The sequence below is a fragment of the Opisthorchis viverrini genome, assembly GCF_000715545.1.
Source record: "Opisthorchis viverrini unplaced genomic scaffold opera_v5_41, whole genome shotgun sequence".
NCBI lineage: Eukaryota > Metazoa > Platyhelminthes > Trematoda > Opisthorchiida > Opisthorchiidae > Opisthorchis > Opisthorchis viverrini.
Genome location: NW_008751697.1, coordinates 93,374 through 115,364, shown reverse-complemented (window position 1 = coordinate 115,364; position 21,991 = coordinate 93,374). Strand labels below are relative to the sequence as shown.

Below are 21,991 nucleotides of genomic sequence, written 5' to 3'. Positions count from 1 at the left end.
CATCCAAGAGTGCTGAACAAAAATATCATGCTTATAAAAATTTCCGCAGTCCGTGATGCCTGCAGACGGGCTCGAACGACGGTTGCTGGACAAGAGATGACAATGGATGGGTTTACCTACAGTGTCGACAAATAAATTCATATGACAGACGTAGTTAAGCAGCAGATGAGTAAACAAGATGCTCACAAATTTTGGGCAATGAAGGTACGTTCTTGAGAAAGCGCTTTTAGTAGAATATCGCGGGAAATTATAGTTCAGGAGCCGACCGTTAGCAACGAGCTGTTTGTAACACGCGCTATACGATGGATAGAAAATCCGAAAGGCAATGCCTTCATTATCCACATGCCAGAATTCGCGGTAGAGTTGGACGACGATGTTTTGTACTTGGTTAACTCCTTAATCTGCTGTAGAGTCGAATTCTGTCACTCCTCTGGCTGACACGAGGGGAAAACACTAAGCATCATGGAGAAATATGATCGGAAATGTGACTGAGACCATAGAAAAGACGGTCAATACCCGGAAGCATTTCAAATTCCCAGCGAACCAAGGATTGCCGTTATTTTTACAGTTTAAGTGACGAAGCTCATCATCAGACAGTGGCCTGCACTTTTTTGGTGAAAGCACTTTCTCGAAGAGAAATGTGACTGAGGTCAATGGGGCACTGAAGTTAATGTCATAAGAAGTCCCACATTATAATCGGATTTTCGAGACGTCGTGGAGAGTTGGAATTCAGTGTATTACGCTTCAAGCCTAACCAAAGGGCATAGGGGCCATGATGAACCTAACATAGAAAGACTGATCTCATCCAAGAGATTGCACTCCAAAACAAAGGACCATCGCCAACCGAAGGCAATTTGGAACAAAAAAACAGGCCCTCGGAAGTGAAACATTTCAACTACAATGGCATTTAGCATAGATTACATCACTAGCAACGTAAAAATTAAAAAAAACATTCAGCTGTAACACCCTTTTGATGACTAGCTGCCATTGCCACGGAAGGGGGTACGAGGACTGGGATACTGCCAGGTTGCTCAAGCCCGGACAGGGAAGTCGAGAGTCAGTGCTAGAATGAATCCCCTGATGCAATGAAGAGGTTGCGCTGTCCGCGTACATTCGCGTGAAAGAAGTGCGAACCAAACAATCCACAACGTGAAGTCACTCGTTCGAATCGAAAAGCTCATTCAGTGCTACTAAGCCTCACGTTGAATCGGTTATACATACGAGCCTATTAGAAATCCGAAAGTGTTCATCAACATTTACTACACGTTGAGATTTGTTTGGTTTTAAGCTTGTGCTGGCTGACCAACCTGGTAGTTCGTTGGACTGTCATATTCGGAGGCAAGCAGGACAGATTCTTGCTTGCCATGTAAGTAGGAGCAATACATATCCGCGTGCCAACGGTCTGTCACTCGACCTATGCTCAATACAGGGGTCTCAACCAATCAAATCAGGATATTTGTAGGACTTCGTTACGGCACATTACCAGCTCGTACCCAATCTGATGTTCGGATCAACTAGTACTAGTCTCGGAGTTTGACGTGACTGAGAACATTCAGCGTTTTTCGATTTGAACGGAATTTGCTGATCTTCGTGATGTTGCGGAACAAGGATGCATCAAATGCGCTACCTAATTGTTGTGTTCTTTATCAACCTTGGAAATTGGATTGCCTGCTAATTTAGACGGTAAACTCCAATGCCTGGATTACGAATGAAAAACTAACTGGCAGTGAAAAAAACAAAAGTGATAAACCAAGCCTACTTTCATGTATCATAGGTGAGATCGATCAGCTGTTTTCATATCACTTTCCCGCCTCATAACTAACAAGACATTAAACAGGCAGTGTAGTGAAGTGAAGGAGGTACCATGTTCAGGGACGTAGGTAGATACTTCGCTCGGAGTCGTACGATGACTGATCTATTAGAGATTGTTGTCCGAAAATTTTCCTGGTCGGTTGCAATGAAGACAGTGAGAATGAAGGTTCCGTTGCATACTTCTCAACAAGAGAAAAAGCATGCGGTGTTTTAAAGGAAAAACTCCACAATACTACTGGTTATTTGCTTAAATTCGACCTTCTTATGCTTCCAGTTCTAGTGTTCAGAAAAGAAATAAGTTGAATCAACGTCCTGTGCAGACGGAATTGTAACCTAACTGCGTAAGGTCAGCCACATAGGTAACGAGATCTACAGACGTGTTGGATAAAACAACCTTTCTTATCTAGAAGGAAGAGCAGGCAAGCAAGACCGTAAGGATAAATTACCTCATGTCCAAGTGCAGCAAGTTTGTCTCTAACCACTAACACGGCTCGTTGCGCAGCAGGAACTGGTGGCGTGCTCCCATCGTCAACGAAGTAACCGATTCGAAGACGTCTCCCCGTTGGGATCTGCAACGAAGTTCAAGCAAAAGTTAGGAGTAACTAGTTCTTTCAACTGGTTATTGCTTATAAGCAAAGGTTTGCAAAACAAAGGACAGAGGTTTCCCAGTTTTAACCACATTCAACCAAGAGAACGTCATGGATACGTGCTTAAGGAGGAGAACACCGATATTGGCAATCTACCTTGAGTTGCTTGGTGTATAACTATGTACGAGAGAGTTGGAACACTAGATTAGCTCCACTTACGATCAGAGAGAAAATGCAAGTGGGTGAATCACCAGGAAGTACAGCATTCAAAGTGTAGAAACACTAGATGTCTTGTTGCTCGGATCCTCAACTTGACAGTAACAGCTGTAGGGTGCCTCTCGGCTTTCCAAGAAAGGTAGGTTAGATGAGTGATCGGTTTAAAATGATTTCAAATATTAGCACAAAAAGTAAAATCCACCCAAGACAAGTGCTTGGAGACCGGAAAACTACAGTTTCACTGGAAATGGGTGAAAGCAAAGGGTGGACAAGGAGTGGCGGTCCTATTGGAACTGCACGACAGTTCGTTAAGGTGCTTCACACGGCGATTCCTGGGGAGGGATAACGATTGGATGGGCTTAACAGTAAGGCGCCACAAGAGTGCTACTAGTTCAACTAGTGGTTTTCTGGATGGTAAATAAACAGCAACTCTCCTGGCAAGCTCATCACAAGAGATTTCCTCATGCTAATCCGAGACGTTAGGCTTGAAATGGACATGTTTTGAGAAGCTACCCGATAAATCCTTCCACCACTCTGGAGGTCCCTTTGGCACAAAAATCTCTTAAAAGAAACCAGCATGCGAATTTCTGCATGGGGATTTCATGAATTCTGACAAAGACTAGGCACCTGACCTATGACAAGTAGACAAAACTGTTCCCCGAAGTGAGTTGGGATTGTAGTACATGACTCCGTTGTATAGCATACGACTCCCAAAATCTCTTTTCTGTAAAAAATATGGTTCAGATAAGACCACTTGCGGTATGTCTTTTGTAAGTTCCTCCACGGTCAGACCCTTCCTTCAGAGACAAAATTTCGAAAAAGAAACAATTCAGTGAGTAGCTGAGGGCAACCTTCCGAGAGGAAAAAGCTTTCCTTGTCTGGAAACATCACAAACGAGAGATTCAGCTGGGTTCCAAGTGAGTCCCTCGCAAAACCAAACTTATTTGGAAGTGAGCTTATTTCGCCAATTTCGTATAATTAGGTTTGAAGTGGAACGTAAGGTTGACGGGAACTCGGGGACTGCGCCTACCTGATGAGCCTCAAGAAGGGCGAAAGCGGTCGTGAGCTGTTGAAGAATTTTCAGCAACCTTGAGTAGTGCATTAAGAATATGCATGTATCGGGATATCTCGAATATTGTAGCAAATGAAACATGAGGCGGCCTGGTGCAGCACATTAGATTACCTGGAAACGTCACAAACGAGAAATTCAGCTGGATTCAAGGCGAGTCTCTCGCAAAACCAAATTTGTTTGCAAATGAGTGTATTTCGCTAAAGCCTTACTACATTTTTCGAAAAGATCGATATCTTCAAAAGGACACGATTGTACAGTTGGCCTACCTTGAGGAACCGTCTTAAAGGACGGACCAAAAGCGATCTCTTCTGCGACAGATAACTCGTAGACCGAGTCTCATAAGTGACCCTCCTGATGACGCTCTTTTTCGAAAAAGACGCACGTTTTTTGAAAGAAATCCACCAACCATTAGGCTTTGCGACAAAACTGCAGTCTGTTATAATCTAATTTGGCAGCCATTGACGTTACGTCAACATAAAACCCTCCTTTGAGGTACATACTTTATACTTGCTCGTATTGTCGGCAAAGAGTGTCCCATCTACCAAGAGAACAAGAGAGAAACAAGCAAGACTGCCGGTCAGACAAAATCGGTTCACTGAAATACCACGAAGACAGTTACCACTTACATTAGTGGAATAGCATAAGGGCGCACCGAAGTAGTCCAGCTCATGATGCAACGGAGAATCAAACAAGGCTTTCATTAATGTGATGCACGTGTCTACATCGCGGGCGATTGGACCACAAGAGGAATCAGCTAGACAGATAGGGGTAGAAGAAACAGTACGAAAGAATAAGTAGAAAGTTTTTAAGGCGTGAAGCAACTTCCTCCGAGAGTCAGGGGACTTGAAGACACTTTTAACAAGCTGGCATTCCTCAGGAGCCAACGATTTGAGTACAGTGAAAAAATTTGGCGACAGTTCACACAAGATTTGTGACAGTGAACTGACTATTTGACTATTCCACTTAGCTGGCGGTGGAAACGAAAACATGGTGAGCGCTGAAGAGCACGACTATCAAGTTAATGGAGTGGTTGTATCCAACATAACGTAAAATTAACAGACCACTAAAGTGTTGCAATGCGTTAGGAGGACTACCTCCAAGCGAACAAATCCATTTAACTAACGATTTGTCTTGTATACTAAAACCTTGTTTCTACATTCCAGCCTCTCACTGACATCCTATTGGACTGTTAGCTCTTTTTATATTCTGCTTCAGTTGAATTCATACCACGGAACGATCCATTTGCTTGCAGTATAACTTCCTCGAAGTTGTTTGTCTTCTCCATTTCGGTGATCTAACGTGTTTGACTGATATAACCTCAAAGAGGAAATAACACAATGTAATTAATGTCCAAAATTTCTGACTACAATTGTGAAATGGAAAACTGACAAACGATATTGATTAAGGTGGAAAGGGAAGTAAGGACAGCGCGCGCATTAGGCTGAGGAAATTTCCACTTACTTGTCATAAACCGATTCGTATTGAGCATCAACCGTTTGCTGCAGAAGAAAAGGGTACACACAATGTTAGCGCAGAGACCAAACCAATCTGGCTACGCACACAGCAACACCGATTGGTTCTAAAAGCATCAGTGAAGTCGACTACTAAATAGGCAAGTTGTTGCTGGCTACGCACACAGCAACACCGATTGGTTTTAAAAGCATCAGTGAAGTCGACTACTAAATAGGTAAGGCAAGTTGTTGGTAGTTGGATTGCAAACGTTTCACCACCAATCTAGGTGACATCATCAGTGCGTTATTGGGAGCGCACCCGAGCTATATGCATTCCACAACATTGCTAGGTAAGACAAGCTATGGGCCCTTAAGAGGTGACAGTGATCAACACGGACATATTTACGACAGGCAACCAACGATCTTGAGCCTGTCTGAAACTGGCTGGCTTGGTTTAGACCAGCGGTTCACCATCTTTTTAGCGCCATTGGCCTTAGTGACACAGAACGCAACACTATTATGGAATAGATAATCAACAAAGTCCACCCTCTGAGCTCACTCTCTCATGCACAGCTTAGGTCTAGAGTTCGACCGGAGCACAGCAAGTAGGCATAAACATTTATGAACTCAAAGAACTGTCACCTTTTCAAAAATTTTCGCTACATTACTATAGGTTCCAAGCAATGAAGAAACCTATACTCCTTATTTAATTAAAAGACGATTCTTTCTGACGCCTATAAAGGCTCCATACTGTGGAATAAATCATGGCAAGTAACTGAAAGGCTGTTGGAGATGGTTTACTATAGAGATCCTAGAAGAAGCCTCGAACGGTTATGACGGAAGAGTTTAAGGCACCAAAAGGAACACTGCATACTTGATGAGTGGTGCTACACCTCGTATCAGCTCCGATTAATCCCATTGCTGAACAGCCGGTCGTGGCCAAAGGGTAGTGTCTAACTACTAATCGGGAGATCGCAGGTTCCAGTCTTTCTAGAGATTCGTGTGAGGCGCACTGCTGATGATTGCTAACAAGAGGAAACAGCTTTACGGTGCTTCCTGGAATCCTGTCATGGACCCATTTTTCTCAGAGGATGAATTGGGAGGCGAGATGGCGCAAGGGTTAGGGCGCGGATTTACTAACCAGAAGGTCGAACCGCGGTTCGAATCCGACCTCTGCATCTCGAATTCCCTTGTATAAGCTGGAGCAATCTGACAGTATCCAAGCCCTCGTGCTCCCTTCCGGTGGCATGGTAGCTAGGTATCAAAAGGGCGCTGCAGCTGAACAAGAGGATGAAATCCTAACAAAGTTATTCCCCTGGTCCTAAGGACGTAGTTTCCTGGGAGTGACAACTGTATGCTTTCTAGAAGTGATTAGATTGATCAGGAATACGTCGGTATCATTAGAGAAGCTATTTCTACAAATGGCCACCGACAGCTGCATGGTATAAGTGTGTGGTTAGGCAACCTAAATGTAGTGACTAAACTGTGCTTCAAGTGTGGTAAGACTCGAGTACGATACCAGTCTGAACACTTGAATGCTCATGCACGTTGCATCCACCATTTCTGAGCTAAGAAGTTTTGGACTGACAAGCGGAAAGTGGACTTACTGTTCACCCTTGTGTGCGTACGAATTCTATTAAGAGTGATTCCTGTGGGCGATGAATTGTGAAGAAACATCACCTGGTAACGAGCTAGTTGCAAGCAATTCTGCAGAAACGAAAGTTCAGTACTGTCAGACTTTAGAAGTTGCCCTAGTCCATGTTAGTAACCACTGTGATAAGTTGTTATAATGACCAATGTCAGACAGACGCTATCATAGTTGTACCGTTTACCTCAGACGACCCGGAGTAGGTTTGAAGCCGACGCAATTGCACATTGCGACAGGCAGTCGAATGCTACCACCCAGATCCGTTCCGAATCCCAAGATGGAACCTCCGCCACCGATCAAAGCAGCCTCACCAGAACTGCTACCGGCTGGACTGCGTGAAATGTCCAGTGGATTGAACACAGTTCCATCGATTGGATTGGAAGAAAGTACACTGAAACAGAAGTATAAGGCGATATAACACACATCAATGTGGAATTTAATAGCCTTCCTTGAAAAATTAAGTGCCGTGCCACACGCAGCTGTGAACATCCCTCTATGCACTTCCCTCTATCATTTGCTTGTCCAACGGTTGCCAGACACGCATACATAATGCATGACTTGAGCGAGTATTCTTAATGTGAAATGAAGTGCACTGCCAAGAAGCTACGTTGGTAAAACAATCGGCCATTGTAAACTTAGCGTTCAAAGTGTTCCTAGGAAGAAATAGAATAACCGTGAGCTGAATCACATGACAAGTTTAAACAAACGCGATTCGCAAGCACAGAATAGTGTATTCAGTAGAATAAAGCGGAGCGGTGGAGTGTCTTGCTTTGCATCTGCCGTGATCAAGTCACTGAGAGTTGAACAGTTGATAATAGCTGACGTGTGCAGGTAGTAATGTTGATGATATTTTTACTTCGCAGCAGATGAAGCATTCCTGCTAAGACTGTATAGTCAGGCACGAGATGGTTCAGTGTTCAAGGTGCAGACCGAAGGGTCCGGGGTTCGAACCCGATCTCTGCCTCTCGACTGTTCCCATGAATTCTTGGACAAACTGGAAGTATCTCGGCGCTCGTGTCTTTTTCGGGTGGCTCGGCAGCGAGGCACCAAAAGGGTACTACACCTGAGCCATTAATTTTGTGCAGTCGGTGAGGATACAGCCGAACAGGGCCACTTATAGATTCAATACTACTGATAGGCAGCCCTTAGTACGCAGGGACGTGCGTGGAAATTATGAGAGAAATAGTCGGATAATGAGGAAGCTAGACTAAGCAAACGAGAGACCGCCCGGTTCAAAAAGCTTTAGATTTTATCATGTACTCTGATCTGGTTTAAAATAAAGCAGGTATACATAGTCCGAGAGACTGCACATTCGACTTGTCGTGCAGCTGAAGTTGCAGCGTTGTTAATTTGTTCAGCTGGCCGCTGATTTCTAGGTCACGACTTCACCTTTATCACTCTATATTGTTCGCTATGCTATTCGGCGGACCTGTTAAGGGTGACATCAAAGTAATTCTTGCAAAGTTTGTGTAACTGAATCCACCCAGTTTATAGTATTCGCGAGTCACCCCATTATTATGAGTTTATGGTAATCAATTCATTGTGGGTCAACTATTGGACATTTTCATACCTTCCGCGTCTCGAAGTGCGCAGGTATTGAATAGAGTGACCTTGAGGATTACAAACGGTAGGGAGAGTTGCACATTGATGCTTTCATCGCCCGGGAAGTTGAGAGGTGGCTACAGGAAGTCCTATACATGCCGTCAACCGCCTCTGGAACCGTGAACTGCTCTAAGCACTATCACCGTCAGCTGTACACCGTATGCAGGTCCCGTTGTCAGTCTTAGCTACCACGTATTGTATCCTGACCATTTTATTCTTGGAAAACTCTGATTCTGAGTGACAATCTGGAAGTTCGGCCTCTGAAGTAAGCAGCTGACCTTAGCACAACGGAAACAATAATATGTAAACCATTGTTGTTTATGCTGATGAACTGTGCAATTCAGGTCCTGTACCATCAATTGCTTGGGGTTATAACATAAACTGAGTCCCAAGAGCTCCAGAACTACAGAGAAAAACTACTATTAGCTTCTCACTAACTGACAGCATTTCAAAATGAATAAAATTGACTTGACCTTCTCAGTACTTGTTATCCATCCGGAGCATGGTTGCAAGAAATTAGTCAAGTAAAAACGGTGACGCGATGTGCCGGAGTGTACGGTGCGAAGTAGACTGAGGGATCACTGGAATGAGAGCCCCGTCTAGGAATGAGCAGGCTTCAAATGAGCATTTGAACGGATGAGTTGCACACCAATCGACCACAACTCACAATTCACCTGAGAAACGAACAGTTTTCGCCGAAGAAGCGATTGAAAACTAGCATGTGATGAACTAGTGGTTACAAATCCGACTCCACAAAAAAATACAAAGTACATAGACGAATGAGGAATCTGCTGAAGAAACTAGATCAAATAGCGCAATGCGTTCACATAGCTGTTTCACAGAATGCAATAAATTGAACAGGCGCTGGTACTATTTCAGGTTCAACTCTGACAGATATGGGGACACACAATGTAATCTCGCGTAATCTCTTGAATGCCAACTTGCTCACGGTAACCAGCAAAAAAAAAACAGTACGCAGTAAAGCCATATGACAGTGTTTTTCTCACACGTCTACGATAGTCACCTTAAAAAACATCCTGATTTCATAGTCCAACCCTCCACAGAATGTCACGTGCGTCATCTGGCTAGAGATCAGTAAACGAGTGGCGATCTAATTTAGAGTATGAATAACAAAACACAGTCTAGAACAGGAACTTCGCACCACAAAGTTACGGATTCATAGAGGAGACTTTACCGAATTTCAGTAAAGAAAACTAAGGACCACTTTCTCCCCCAAAAATCACTAACCTGAGCATGGCTTGGGGGACTGCAGTCCGTACAAATGGCACCGCGCCTAGCGACTTTAGTACAGTGACCATGACTGAATCCTTGTCCGCTGGGCCCGTGAGGTAACAAGCCATACCAACGTAGCTTTCACAGCCCTATGAGTAAATAGGGGAAAGAATATGCAAGATAACGTTCAGACGGATAGTAAAGGCGTAAAAACAGCCTAGTAAGCGGTTAAATGAGTGACCCAGCCGTGAGGCGCAAAGTATGTTGGAAAACACAAAGGAGGAAATCATCCAGATAAGATGATCATACCACACATTTGAGACGCATCCTTCGAGTGCAATCTGAAATTGGTCGTCAAATTCCCGCCTGAATTCTATTCAATAGATGACGTCAAATCAAGCTAAAAAGCAGAGAATTTCGAACGACTGTTTCGTTCGGATTCCAAAGAGATATGAACCAACAAACTTTGGAATGAGAGGTTGACCACTACTATCCAGCTACGAGAGTTGATCAGAAATGTGCCGCACTAATATTTAGGAAACATACAGAAATATTCATCCTCCAATCAAGTGACTCAATTCACATGACTGGCCTTTCGAGAGGCATCTCGGAGGAAGAGCTCATTAATTGTGGGACGTTTTCCTTAACGAACAGATTACTCGTGTTTCCTTAGACGTAAGATGCATTGAAACTTCTCCAGAGATTAGTACGATACATGCTGTTGAAGATTCTAAGTCATGAAACGTATTTCAGACCCTTCAGCATAAGTTAACCATATCCAGATTTTCCTGGTATCTGCACATTGTCTTATTGCAGTGGAAGGTGAAGCATTCATGACTAGTCCATTTCTGAACTTAACAGTGCTTTGTACCAGTAAGCTGTCCCTTAAAAAGTGCGAGGTCATTCCTGTGCTTAATAGTTCATTGGAATTAGGTTCGCCTGGCAAAAAACAAGCGGAGGTGCGAAAAATAGGCTGTTCTACCAATCACAATCAGAGAATTTCTCGCTCAGATTAAGAAGTGAGGAGTTAACGGAAACTTACTTTGATAGAATAATTGTCTTTTAAACTGATCGGTACCCCGGAAAACGGACCATTCAAATTGATTTCTGAAAACTGGAGACAAAGGAATGGAAGTCAAGTCAGAGGTAAAAGGAAAAGACCGCATCACCTTAGCACTAGAACTCCAAGAATTTTCAGTACACATGGAATCCAATCGACGAGTCACTCAGAGGAGTAGCAGATACGTAGATGCCTATCCAAACTGTAGATTACTAGTCGATCATCCGCACATCGGGGTAATGATCCCGTAAAATCACAACATATCGGTCACGTGCCATGTCCAACAAAGTCACGAACATGATGACAGGAAAGTTACATGGACTCTAACCAAGCGGGCAAGGTCGCACACTGGTGAGCTTGCGTGTGGTTGCCTTTATTTCGTACTACTACTACGAACATTTTTAGAGCAACCGTTTGAGGTGGCGAACTATGGTTAGGTACTTTAACAACTGATTAAATGCTCTGCTGACCTATTAATTTTGTTTCGTTAACGAGTGTTTGTTCGTGCATTATTCCACATGCTGCAGCCCACAAACTCTTGCTATGCTACGAGGGCAAGGTGATCAAGTATCTGAAGGAGTTCGAATTTGGGTTTCACATCACAAAGTAAAACTGTCTTTAGGCCATTTTACTCCCGTTGAAATTTACCTCTGACGCCAGGGATGAAACCAGATTAGCCAATAGCCAATGGTGTGCATGGATTTCATTGGTCGCACCCCAATCGCATTTTGTTAGCTGTCCAGATATGTAAAGGTACCACTATGCCCAAGCTCTTTTCTTCTAACGGAGCAGAGAGGAATTGAAAATATCAACGTAAGACTTCGACTCTGCTGACTGCCGATAAACTAGATTTCATGAATGATAAAACTGGACAAAGATGAGATAGAGGGCAGTTCGGGCTATCTTCATTAGTTGCGGGAGAACTTTTGGACAGCTTATGGTCACTGAAAGAAACATTAGTAGCTCAGCGAACAAACTAAGGTCAAGTTCGTCGCAAACTCCTATGCAAAAGGAACATTTAAATAGACAGCATGGGAGATATTTACAAACTTCACAGACCTCTCTACTTACTCAACCATATGTGGTTACTCTATTTACCAAGTCACAGGATGGTTGGAAGCAAAGAAAAGTTTTTATTGGTCGGCGGTATGTGTGCATGTCGGTATATCTTATGTCTTGGTGTAAGTTAAAGATGTCACCTATGCACCATTTACCTGGATGAGGTCCCGTTTGATGCGCATGCCTTCGCGTCTCGCCCACGGTAGTTGAGCGATGCAGTATAATGGAAGCTAGTAGTTGCGAAATCAGGCTTATGCTCATATAGTTGAACCGATCGCTCCGTAACTGTTTTGCGTTAAGACAGCGCAGTTGGAAGCCCATGTGCATTAGCGGTCCAGTGGAGTTTCGAGGATACATTTGCACTCCCAAAGTGGAGGAAGATATCTAAACCCACAAACCACAGGTCGATTTCAGAATGTGTACTGAAAAAGCAAACCGAGAGGTAGACTTCACCCAATGCGAATGTGCTTTCTGCTCGTCTTCAGCGGCTAAGGCGGTGTATTCTTCATACTCCCGAATGAAAAAGATTGCACCAGCAACAGTCTTCACAGCAGGGACTCTCAAGCGTTCGCCCCGCTAGCGCATCCATGACGTTGAACACTGATGGAGAGGAAACATCCTAACCGGGCATCAGATCTTGTGGGTTTTTTGGAAAGCTTTTCTCTCCACACGACTAAAACTACGTGAGTATCAGGACCGAATTATGCTTAAGAGCTTCTCTGAAATTACTTTCTGAACAAACTCAGTTGGAACTAAACAGGGGACGCACACCACCGAAGTCAACCAACATCAACACTGTGGGTCGACTGCATGTTGCTGCACTAACACCTCAGGGAGTGTGAAGATCACGTCAACGCAGCCGCTAAAGTCGAAATCTGGCATGTTGCTCACGGATCAAGCTTTCATGTGCTGTCCTAAAAGGGGGAATAATAGGCGGTATTAAGATTCTCGTCAAGACGCGTTTAATACTGATATGTCCATTGCCAAAACATCCGATTCGAGTACGCTTTCTGAAGATAGACACAATGTGGTGTATTTGCCTTCCTCAGTGGGCACCGCGTGATCAAACATGTTTCACTATTTTGCAAACCGTCTTCATTCAGCTGCAACAACTTTTCGGTGCCTAGATGCCATGTCACTTGAGGGAAGCCAAGGGCTGAAATGTCGCCGGGTTGTCCAAGCCAAGACAGGAGCAGTGGAGGTGCATACGTTGGGTTCGAACCACGGAACTTCTGGTCAGTAAATTCGCGCTCTAACCGCTGAGCCTGAGAACCGATGCTTCAAATAAACCGTATGTGAACAGCACACACTTGCTCCCTTCGTTGCCAATGGATCTCTTATTGAAGTTAAGACATCCAGGTGAACCTACGCATCGCTATGAGTAGTTACCAGCAGTAAACAAGAAGCGATGGACCTCAATCTCACGATTCTTCTACAGGTGTCACCAAACGAAAGAAAAGGCGATTATCAACGCGTACTTAATGAACTGGAAATGCTTCCACTTAGTTACTCAACACAATGCCCCCGTCAGCGTATCCAGCAGCAGCGATTAATACATCATCAGAGGTGCACATTCGGAAGTGGGAAGCAAGTTCACATATAGCGTGAATTATCGGGCTGGCACACAACATAGGTCAACGAAGAAGGAATCCAACGCAGGAGCAATAGCAGCTTGTTATTCTGCTTGCTTCAGAGTGTATACATTAGGAGCACCTAAGTGGACCAGGTTTTGGGAAGTGGGTCGAAGACTCTTTTGAAGACGAGGAAAACCGATACTGGTGGTCGGCGGTGCGCTGCTCAGGAGCAAATAAATATATAGTCAATGCATCCATGTTGAAATCCTGCTTGATGCTTTAAGGATGTCGTCTTACGGGACGAAATCAGACGTTGTAGGGAAGCCAGCAATTGTGTTGCAGCTGAATTGCGACATATAATCTCATGGTTCGAACGGTGGGTTAGTTAACACTTGAGCACAAGTACGATTGGCCCAGTTTTCTTGTTCCAAAGTACGTATGAATAGCCCAGTCAAGACAGAACACAAACACCCTTTTTGAATAATGGTCACCTAAACAAGCAGCCCGAAGCGCTTTAATGTAGAAAAACGCATCAGTAGATCAGAAACTAACGGGGGGAAGGGCGGCCGAACTGAAAATCGGTGGATCGAAGTATAGCCAAGTATCAAATAAACTGCTGGTGAAAATATTCCGATAATTGATCTGGATGCTGGTTACTAGCACATTGAAGTTCCAATATTACCTCTAACTCACCTTCGGAAGATCTTTTAGGTCTTGTCTTAGCTTAGCTGAAACGGCTTACGTGCATTACCAATCGCACTGGTCTTCTCCATTTCTTGACCATCATGCCTCTATGTCTACACATGGGCCCCGCTGGAGCTGTGGTCTAATTGACCATCCAGCTGCATTGTGCTGAGCCCGGGGAGATAGAGTGTTTGGTATCAAGGAGTGGTGATCGTTCTGAAATCCAATGACTCCGTGTGTGCTCCGAGACGCCACAAGCTGATTTTCCAGAGTCGCGTATAGCCATGGTTATCTCCTCCGAGTTAAAGTCAATTTCGTCTGAGAAGGTAGTTTACAATGCATTGTATTGTAAGATTTGGTATGATTCCTTAAATAGCGGCTCATACATCTTTTGTACCGCTAAATGGGGATACCGTTTCTTAGGCTCACCGGGCAAATTTAATGAAAACCCACACTGTACAAGATCGTGACCTAAACCAAGCTGCGTATTCCAAGGCGACTGACAGAAAAGAAAAGAAAGCGTTCAGCTGTAGCACCCTTCCGGTGCCTAGCTGCCATGCCACCCGAAGGAAGCACGAGGGCTCGGATACTGCCAGGTTGCCCAAGCCTACATAGGGGAAGTCGAGTGGCGGGGGTCGGATTCGAACCACGGACCTTCGGGTCAGTAAATTCGCGCTCTAACCACTTGGGCCATCTCACCCCCTACTGACAGGCACGGACTGAACTCCGCCGTCGGTAGATGATGACGACCTGGTAGATTTGACTCTAAGGCGTTTTAGCATCACGGGACGTCAGACGACACAACCACACCCACTGCTTCTGAATCCACTACTGCTGGGAAACGACTGGTGGCCAGAAAAAAGGTGAAAAATAGGGTCAACATTATCACTGTGTTTCGTGCTCATGTCAAACACATCATGAAGGCGCCTCCGACGAATTGGGGCACCCTACCTGTGCATTATTAAGACTGCATCTGAACTCTTTTTGGTGGACAAAAGAATGACTGGTTCTTGAGAGATGTCTTTCCAAGAAGCAGAACTGCCACATAATTGGACACGACAAAGAGCACTCCGTATTCCGACCAATGGGAGTTTTGTGAGTGTGGGAATTCGGAGAGCACAGAGATTGCTGCTTGCAAATACTCTGTCGGGTAGTGAAGTCTCAGCCAGAGAACTTCCAGCTATGCCAACGTCGGTGCAACTCGGTCCAAAAGCGACAGAATCACCCGAAGTTCGTAGTCAATAGGGTTTGGATAGAAAGGATGCAGTGAACTTGGAACTTGTATTCGATTTTCAGAGATGCTGCGGATGTAATTTAAAAAAGCCAGAATATGAGCAAGAGTACCATTTTGAGCAACTTGCCCAACGCACGCTAAAGGCCGCACTATATATATAGGGGAATAGTGGATGCAAGGTGATAGGTGTGAGGTGATGGACGATGTACCAGTTTCACGACTGCCTGACTGCCAGGTCTACACCCGGGATCCACCTGAGTGAATATTAAGTAGGATGAGAGTTAAAGGATAAAAACGAAAAAAAGGTGAGAGACATTAGCAGTCGCATGGTCTCACTTATTCAACCTCCCATATGTAGTAAAGTACGGCAGTCCGGCAAATGTCACCGCAGGAAGACCGAAGTGGCATAAACGTACACTTAGCTGTATATTTCATAGTTGCATGTGGGCTTAGATACTGACCTATACGTGAGGATAACTGGGCACCCCGGTCAAGATCTCAAAAGGTGAGAGACATTAGCAGTCGCATGGTCTCACTTATTCAACCTCCCATATGTAGTAAAGTACGGCAGTCCGGCAAATGTCACCGCAGGAAGACCGAAGTGGCATAAACGTACACTTAGCTGTATATTTCATAGTTGCATGTGGGCTTAGATACTGACCTATACGTGAGGATAACTGGGCACCCCGGTCAAGATCTCTGGTCCAAAAGCCTGACCGCAAGGCAGCGGTGGTGGGCATAAGGCTATGGGAGCGGTCTAAATTTTAGGAAACAAATTACGGCATTTGCTGCAAATCCCGACATAGAGAACCAGGTGACCAAGTTTACTAGGCTCCTGTCCACTCACCAAACTGATAAGACAGACTGTAGAAGTTGCACGGGTATCCTCCAATACTGTTCAGAAGGCTAATAAGGTACGCAATCCTTCGCATCACGACGAGGTTCGGTATCTTCGCGACGGAAGGTGACACTATTGTTAGTTGTAAATTTCATGGTAGTGTTTCGGATTGAACAATGCGAGGAGACCAAACCAAGGGAGGATGACCAATAGAGTCACGGCATACTTTAGGTGCACAGACGCTACGCCACCGAGAAGCCGGAGAGTTACGATAATTCAAAGTTTTCCAGGCCCAGACAGGAAGAACCAACAAGCCAGGGTTGGGTTCAACCGCAGGGTTACGATAATTCAAAGTTTTCCAGGCCCAGACAGGAAGAACCAACAAGCCAGGGTTGGGTTCGAACCGCAGGACTTATGGTCCGTAATATACTGCTGAGCTAGCTGGAGGATAACTCAGCAAAATACATCAAAACTGTGTTGTACGGATGTCAGTTTGTTGCACGACAACCTCTCTCTAACAGCTCTTTGCACAAGGGACCAGAAAATACCAAAGCCAAGTAGCCAAAATGAACAAGAACTCTGAAGTACACGTATAGAAATTTTGATCATGCGAGGATTCAATTATTAACGGCGTCCGTACTTATGAAAGAAAACAACTGATGAGGTTCCAGTTAGCTTCAGTTTCCAGCTATGTATGAATAAAGGTTATTACGGGGGAAACTCGAGTAGTTGTCAATAAAATGAGTCAGTAATTTGGTTGCAACACAATGTTGGCGCATTGTTTCCGTTCCAGTAGTAGAAAACATTGTCCAAACAGGACCAGCGGCAAATGAACATAATCGATTTACACCAGGATTTTCGAGCAAGACAGAGGCTCACTGCTTGTGCACATATCGTACTGTCAACAAGAAGTTTAGAACCAGCTTACTGAGAAACATTGACACGGATTGCATCTTCTGTCTGGTACCATAGTAACAAACCGAGACTGTCGTGCAGGTTGCTGCAGCGTTTTATAAGGCCCACAGACTAGGGTCAAAATCACTGAGGACTTAAAATGATCACTCCGTAAGCTCGGCTATTGAACTAGTAAATCGTTCGCAACGATTTCTACTTACAAACTGCCATTTGTGACCAATTGTGGACAACTAAATGACCAAACTAATTTCAAAGCGCAGTACATATTCAGCGTACAAGATGCGGTTCTTCCGGCCCATACTATGGCCAATCCGGCGAACACCTGCTCATCTCAGTGACAAGAGGGAGAGGCTTCTTCAAACTGAAGGTAGAAAGTAAGTGGAGTGAAACCACACGTGAAAAAATTCGACACTCACGTCTGGATAGAGGAATTCGACAACGCAGTTACATTGAGTGTCCACTTCAAAAGCCTTGTGCTGATATGCCAAAAGTACTTGTTCTGGTGCTAGCTGACCAGACTTCAACAGGTGAACCAATTCCAAGAAAGGTTTAGACGTGATCTTTGCGATATCCTCTTCAGGCTGAAGGTAGAAAACGGAGATGAGGTGGTATTTTCTGATTACGTTTCACGTCGGTAGATACTATATGAAGATAAGCATACCCGGAACTTACTCGGTATCACAATTTGACATATGAGAGTGCAGTAATACTAAGTGGTACAACACAACTGTCCGTTTCTGGACCTATTTCGTGACCTCCTGTACAGGACGCTGCGGTAAGAGCTTTTGCATTTCTGAGCGGCTTGATTTCAGGAATCGAGGACAGGGTATTGCATGAAGGCTGTGAACCAAAACAGTTGCGCTGAGGAAACGAAACCAGCCGCAAGCTGGGGGGAAGAAATAGCTACGTAATGGAGTGCTGTATTACTGATGCAGAAAATTTTCACACAGCGGCGTCATAACATGGGTGTATCAGTTTACTTCTGCGGTGAAATTCTTCGCTCCATAAAGCGTCTTGTCTTGGACAATCTCATCCAAAAGATAAGCGGGGACGCTTTCGAGCATGATATATATGACATACTTTGAAATGACCGGTCAGACATAGAAGACCACATATGGTAACCTGAACTACAGTGTCAATTGCTGACAACCATCCACTGTATATTAAAGGAAACGAGTCACATTTATAATATGTAAATTTCTAGTCCTGTGCATGTCACAGTTTGCGAGCCCGCCTTTCACCGTGTTACCATCCTTCCATAAAGTCCTCAAAGATCGTCGAAAATCTACCACCCGTAATACTACTGATGGAAACCACTTCAGAGTAGCTTAGTAAACAATCGGTAGAGTTACTGTTAGGTGGCACAAGCTTCAGCAGGCCGGTGAATAGGCGCAAAGCCCGACCCGACTAAAATCCTTGTAACTCCCGGTAAAACTGCCGTAGACCCCTCAATATACACAAAAGGATAGAATCTAAAAACCATTACAGGCAGAAAAATCAACTGAAGTGCCCTGAGCTGGGGAAAACAGTGCAAAAAATCTGACGGAAATTTACGCGACTTTTCTCCAACCCATTAGCGGTAAGAATAGGCAAACACACAAACAAAGACTGATCAGTTCTCCGATTGCCTGAAGCTGGATTAACCTGGCACGTGACCTAGCCCGATTAGCATTTTGCCTAAAGACCGAAACATCACCTAGGAATAAGTTCACCTATTGTTCTTACGTGATGATAACCTGGCGGACTTTTATTTACTGACTGGAAAGTAATTCTCACGAGTAGTAAGGAAGACTAAACGAAAATCCGCTGGCACTTAATTCCCGATTTCAACCTTCTTGATGCCCAGTAGGTACGGACAATCATCCAAATTAACGCCAACAAAACTTGAGTGCTTTGGTTTCGTCTAATCAACGAACCAGATGGCAGACGATAAATTTTCAATTGCAGCCCAACAGACAGAACTCCAAACTGCGGTCTCAACAGCGAGTAATTAAATAGGTCAAGCACCAGTCCGCACATACATTAGAAAAGCGCTGTATATGCGGTGGTATCAAGGAAGATTTCATGTGCAGTGTTGTGCTGTGCTCTACTGGAAAAGTTTAGGACGCTACTAAGAATGACCAATCAAGAGAGGAGAAACGCCCATCGGTTGGAAGGTGAAAACAGAAAAGCCTGTAAAACGGCTACTTGCTGTTTCATAACCAGTGCAAACAAAATCACGAAGTAGTTGTCTCGGGATTTCCGAGATCCCCATTTCACAGAGAAAGATAAAATTTGGTCCGAACCGGATATTCAGCATGCCTATCAGTCTGGACCTGCGAAACACTTCTGAAACTCCCCAGAATAAAGGATCGATCATAAAGGAAACTACTCACAAGGTTGCTGAAAACTCTTTGACAGCCCACGACCGGTTTCGCCCTTGTTGGGGCTCATCAGGTAGGCGCAGTCCCCGAGTTTCCGTCAACCTTATCATCCACTTGAACCCAAATTGCACTGTTTTCGAGAAATACACTCATCTGCAAATCAATTTGGTTTTCACGGGAGACTCAATTGAATCTCTGGTTTATGATGTTCTCCAGCTGAATGTGCTGCACACAGGCCGCCTCATGATTCAGTTGGCACGATATTCGAGATATCGAAGTATATCTCTTTTCATAAAGGAAACTACTCACAAGGTTGCTGAAAACTCTTTGACAGCCCACGACCGGTTTCGCCCTTGTTGGGGCTCATCAGGTAGGCACAGTCCCCGTTTTTCCGTGAACCTTATGTTCTACTTGAACCCAAATTAGACTGTTTTCGAGAAATGCACTCATTTACAAATCAATTTTGTTTCCACGAGAGACTCAACTGAATCTCTCGTTTATGATATTCTGCAAGTGAATGTGTTGCACACAGGCCGCCTCATGATTTAGATGGCACGATATTCGAGATATCGCTGTATATTTTCGCAAAGGAAACTACTAACGAGGTTGCTGAAAACTCTTCGGTAGCCACGATCGGTTTCACCCTTCTTGAGGCTCATCAGGTGGGCGCAGTCAGCGAGTTTCCGTCAACCTTATGTTCTACTTAGATATCATAGCTACCAGAATATCGTTAACGAGAGATTCAATTGAGTCTCCCGTGAAAACCAAATTGATTTGCAGATGAGTGTATTTCTCGAAAACAGTGCAATTTGGGTTCAAGTAGATCATAAGGTTGACGGAAACTCGGGGACTGCGCCTACCTGATGAGCCCCAAGAAGGGCGAAACCGGTCGTGGGCTGTCAAAGAGTTTTCAGCAACCTTGTGAGTAGTTTCCTTTATGAAAATATACTTCGATATCTCGAATATCGTGCCAACTGAATCATGAGGCGGCCTGTGTGCAGCACATTCAGCTGGAGCACATCATAAACGAGAGATTCAATTGAGTCTCCCGTGAAAACCAAATTGATTTGCAAATGAGTGTGTTTCTCGAAAAAAAGGATCGATAAGTTTTTTGGCGTCATAACCGATAACTACGGACAAAGCTAAGGGAAGCTAGTGGACACCGGTTACCGTACTTCCAATATCATTACATTCTGCCCAATTTAGAATATAAAAACCACATTGATTTCAGGCAATTCATACTCGTACTGCAGATAAAAATTAAGCTTCGGTTTTTCGCATGTATAACAAGACTTAGAGCACAATGGTTGGGTCTTAGAATGATGTGTCGCTTCAAGCTGAAAAAATGCCTTACGCACATTAAGGGAATCACTGAACTACTATGGTTTAATGTCTTGAGAAAACAAGAGCGTCTAACGGTAAGAAGTGAGGGATTGATTGAAAGTAGATAAATAACTGTCGCTTTCACACCGCAATCACCCTTGAGCGTTTGATTAATCATCTACCTACTTGGGTGCAAGTTTCTGCGCGTTTTGAGAGACAAAGAAACAAGATAACGAGGGCTCTAAGAATCCTTGGATTTCAATGTTCTAGATTCCGTTGAAGATACTGCCACAGAAAAGTTCCGAATGGCATTACGGAGTTCGCCTTTCACGCAGTAAAAATGGTAGAGCTAAGTTCAGAGTGAAGGAATTACTCCTGAGGAGAAATAAATGCACAAAAAGCAAGATTTTGATCGACACAATTCTTTCCCAGACGTAACAAACTACTAGAAAGGTTATTGAAAACTCTGCAGCAGTCCACGGGGCCTATCAAGTGGCCAGCATAAACGAAAGAATCAGCGGGATTCAGTTATATATCCTGTAAAAATCCTATTCGTGTGAAAATGAGTGTATTTGCTGAAAAATTGTTCATCACACCAAGGACTGGCCTTGACCGTGCAATATAAGAAACCGGTAGCCCCATCATGTCTTATGTTGCATGTCATGTGACTAAACATATGGGAAAATACATTAGCTGTTACAAGAACTGCATGCAGCTGGTGTTCTACAGCTACAAACAAAACAAGTCTCATGGTAGGAACACAGGTATCTTGAAGCCGATAAAAAAAATTTTATATAATTCAATTCAAAAAATTTTAAGCTGCTGCATTTCTACTGGATTTACCAGACATCCATTAGTGACATCCTCCTTACCATAGGGTGTTTATTCAAGTAATTCTCAAACGCCCTCTTCGCCACCACCTTTTCCAGTTGCTTGCGTTCACGCCGCCGGGCATACTCCCGTCGCATAAAGAAACCGTGCAGAAGAGAAGACACCCAGTAGGATGCCACACAAGCGCCTCCAATATATAGCAATCCCTTCAACAGTTGACGATGACTTCCAGAAATGCACATTTGCTGGGAAAGTGATAACAATTGCAAAACCGAACAAGGAAAGTAGTTAACCTAACAGTAAAGGCATTAGCCTTAAAAAATCAAACGATAATTAAAAAGGTGATTGACATGTCTGAAGCTGTAGCAAGGAAAGTGACACCACCACACTCAAAGTGGATAGCCACTCAAAACCTCTGCGATAAGGTATTCAACTATGTTTATTCAGACACCCATGGATCCGTAAACACAATCCTTCATCACTTTCACG

The 21,991-nt window shown here is 44.1% G+C and overlaps 1 protein-coding gene across 1 annotated transcript in view; it reads right to left on the bottom strand.

Moving 5' to 3' along the window:
• Positions 1–21,751, bottom strand: part of T265_13147 (hypothetical protein) — a gene marked incomplete at both ends in the record, with an annotated part of 33,551 nt that extends 11,800 nt beyond the window's left edge. Inside the window, 8 exons of the mRNA XM_009167454.1 lie at positions 2,259–2,381; positions 4,314–4,441; positions 5,149–5,186; positions 6,971–7,177; positions 9,637–9,770; positions 10,664–10,735; positions 17,402–17,566; positions 21,544–21,751. Coding sequence (XP_009165718.1) covers positions 2,259–2,381; positions 4,314–4,441; positions 5,149–5,186; positions 6,971–7,177; positions 9,637–9,770; positions 10,664–10,735; positions 17,402–17,566; positions 21,544–21,744 — 1,068 coding nt within the window. The remainder of the gene's footprint in view (positions 1–2,258; positions 2,382–4,313; positions 4,442–5,148; positions 5,187–6,970; positions 7,178–9,636; positions 9,771–10,663; positions 10,736–17,401; positions 17,567–21,543) is intronic.
• Positions 21,752–21,991: the final 240 nt, after the last annotated feature.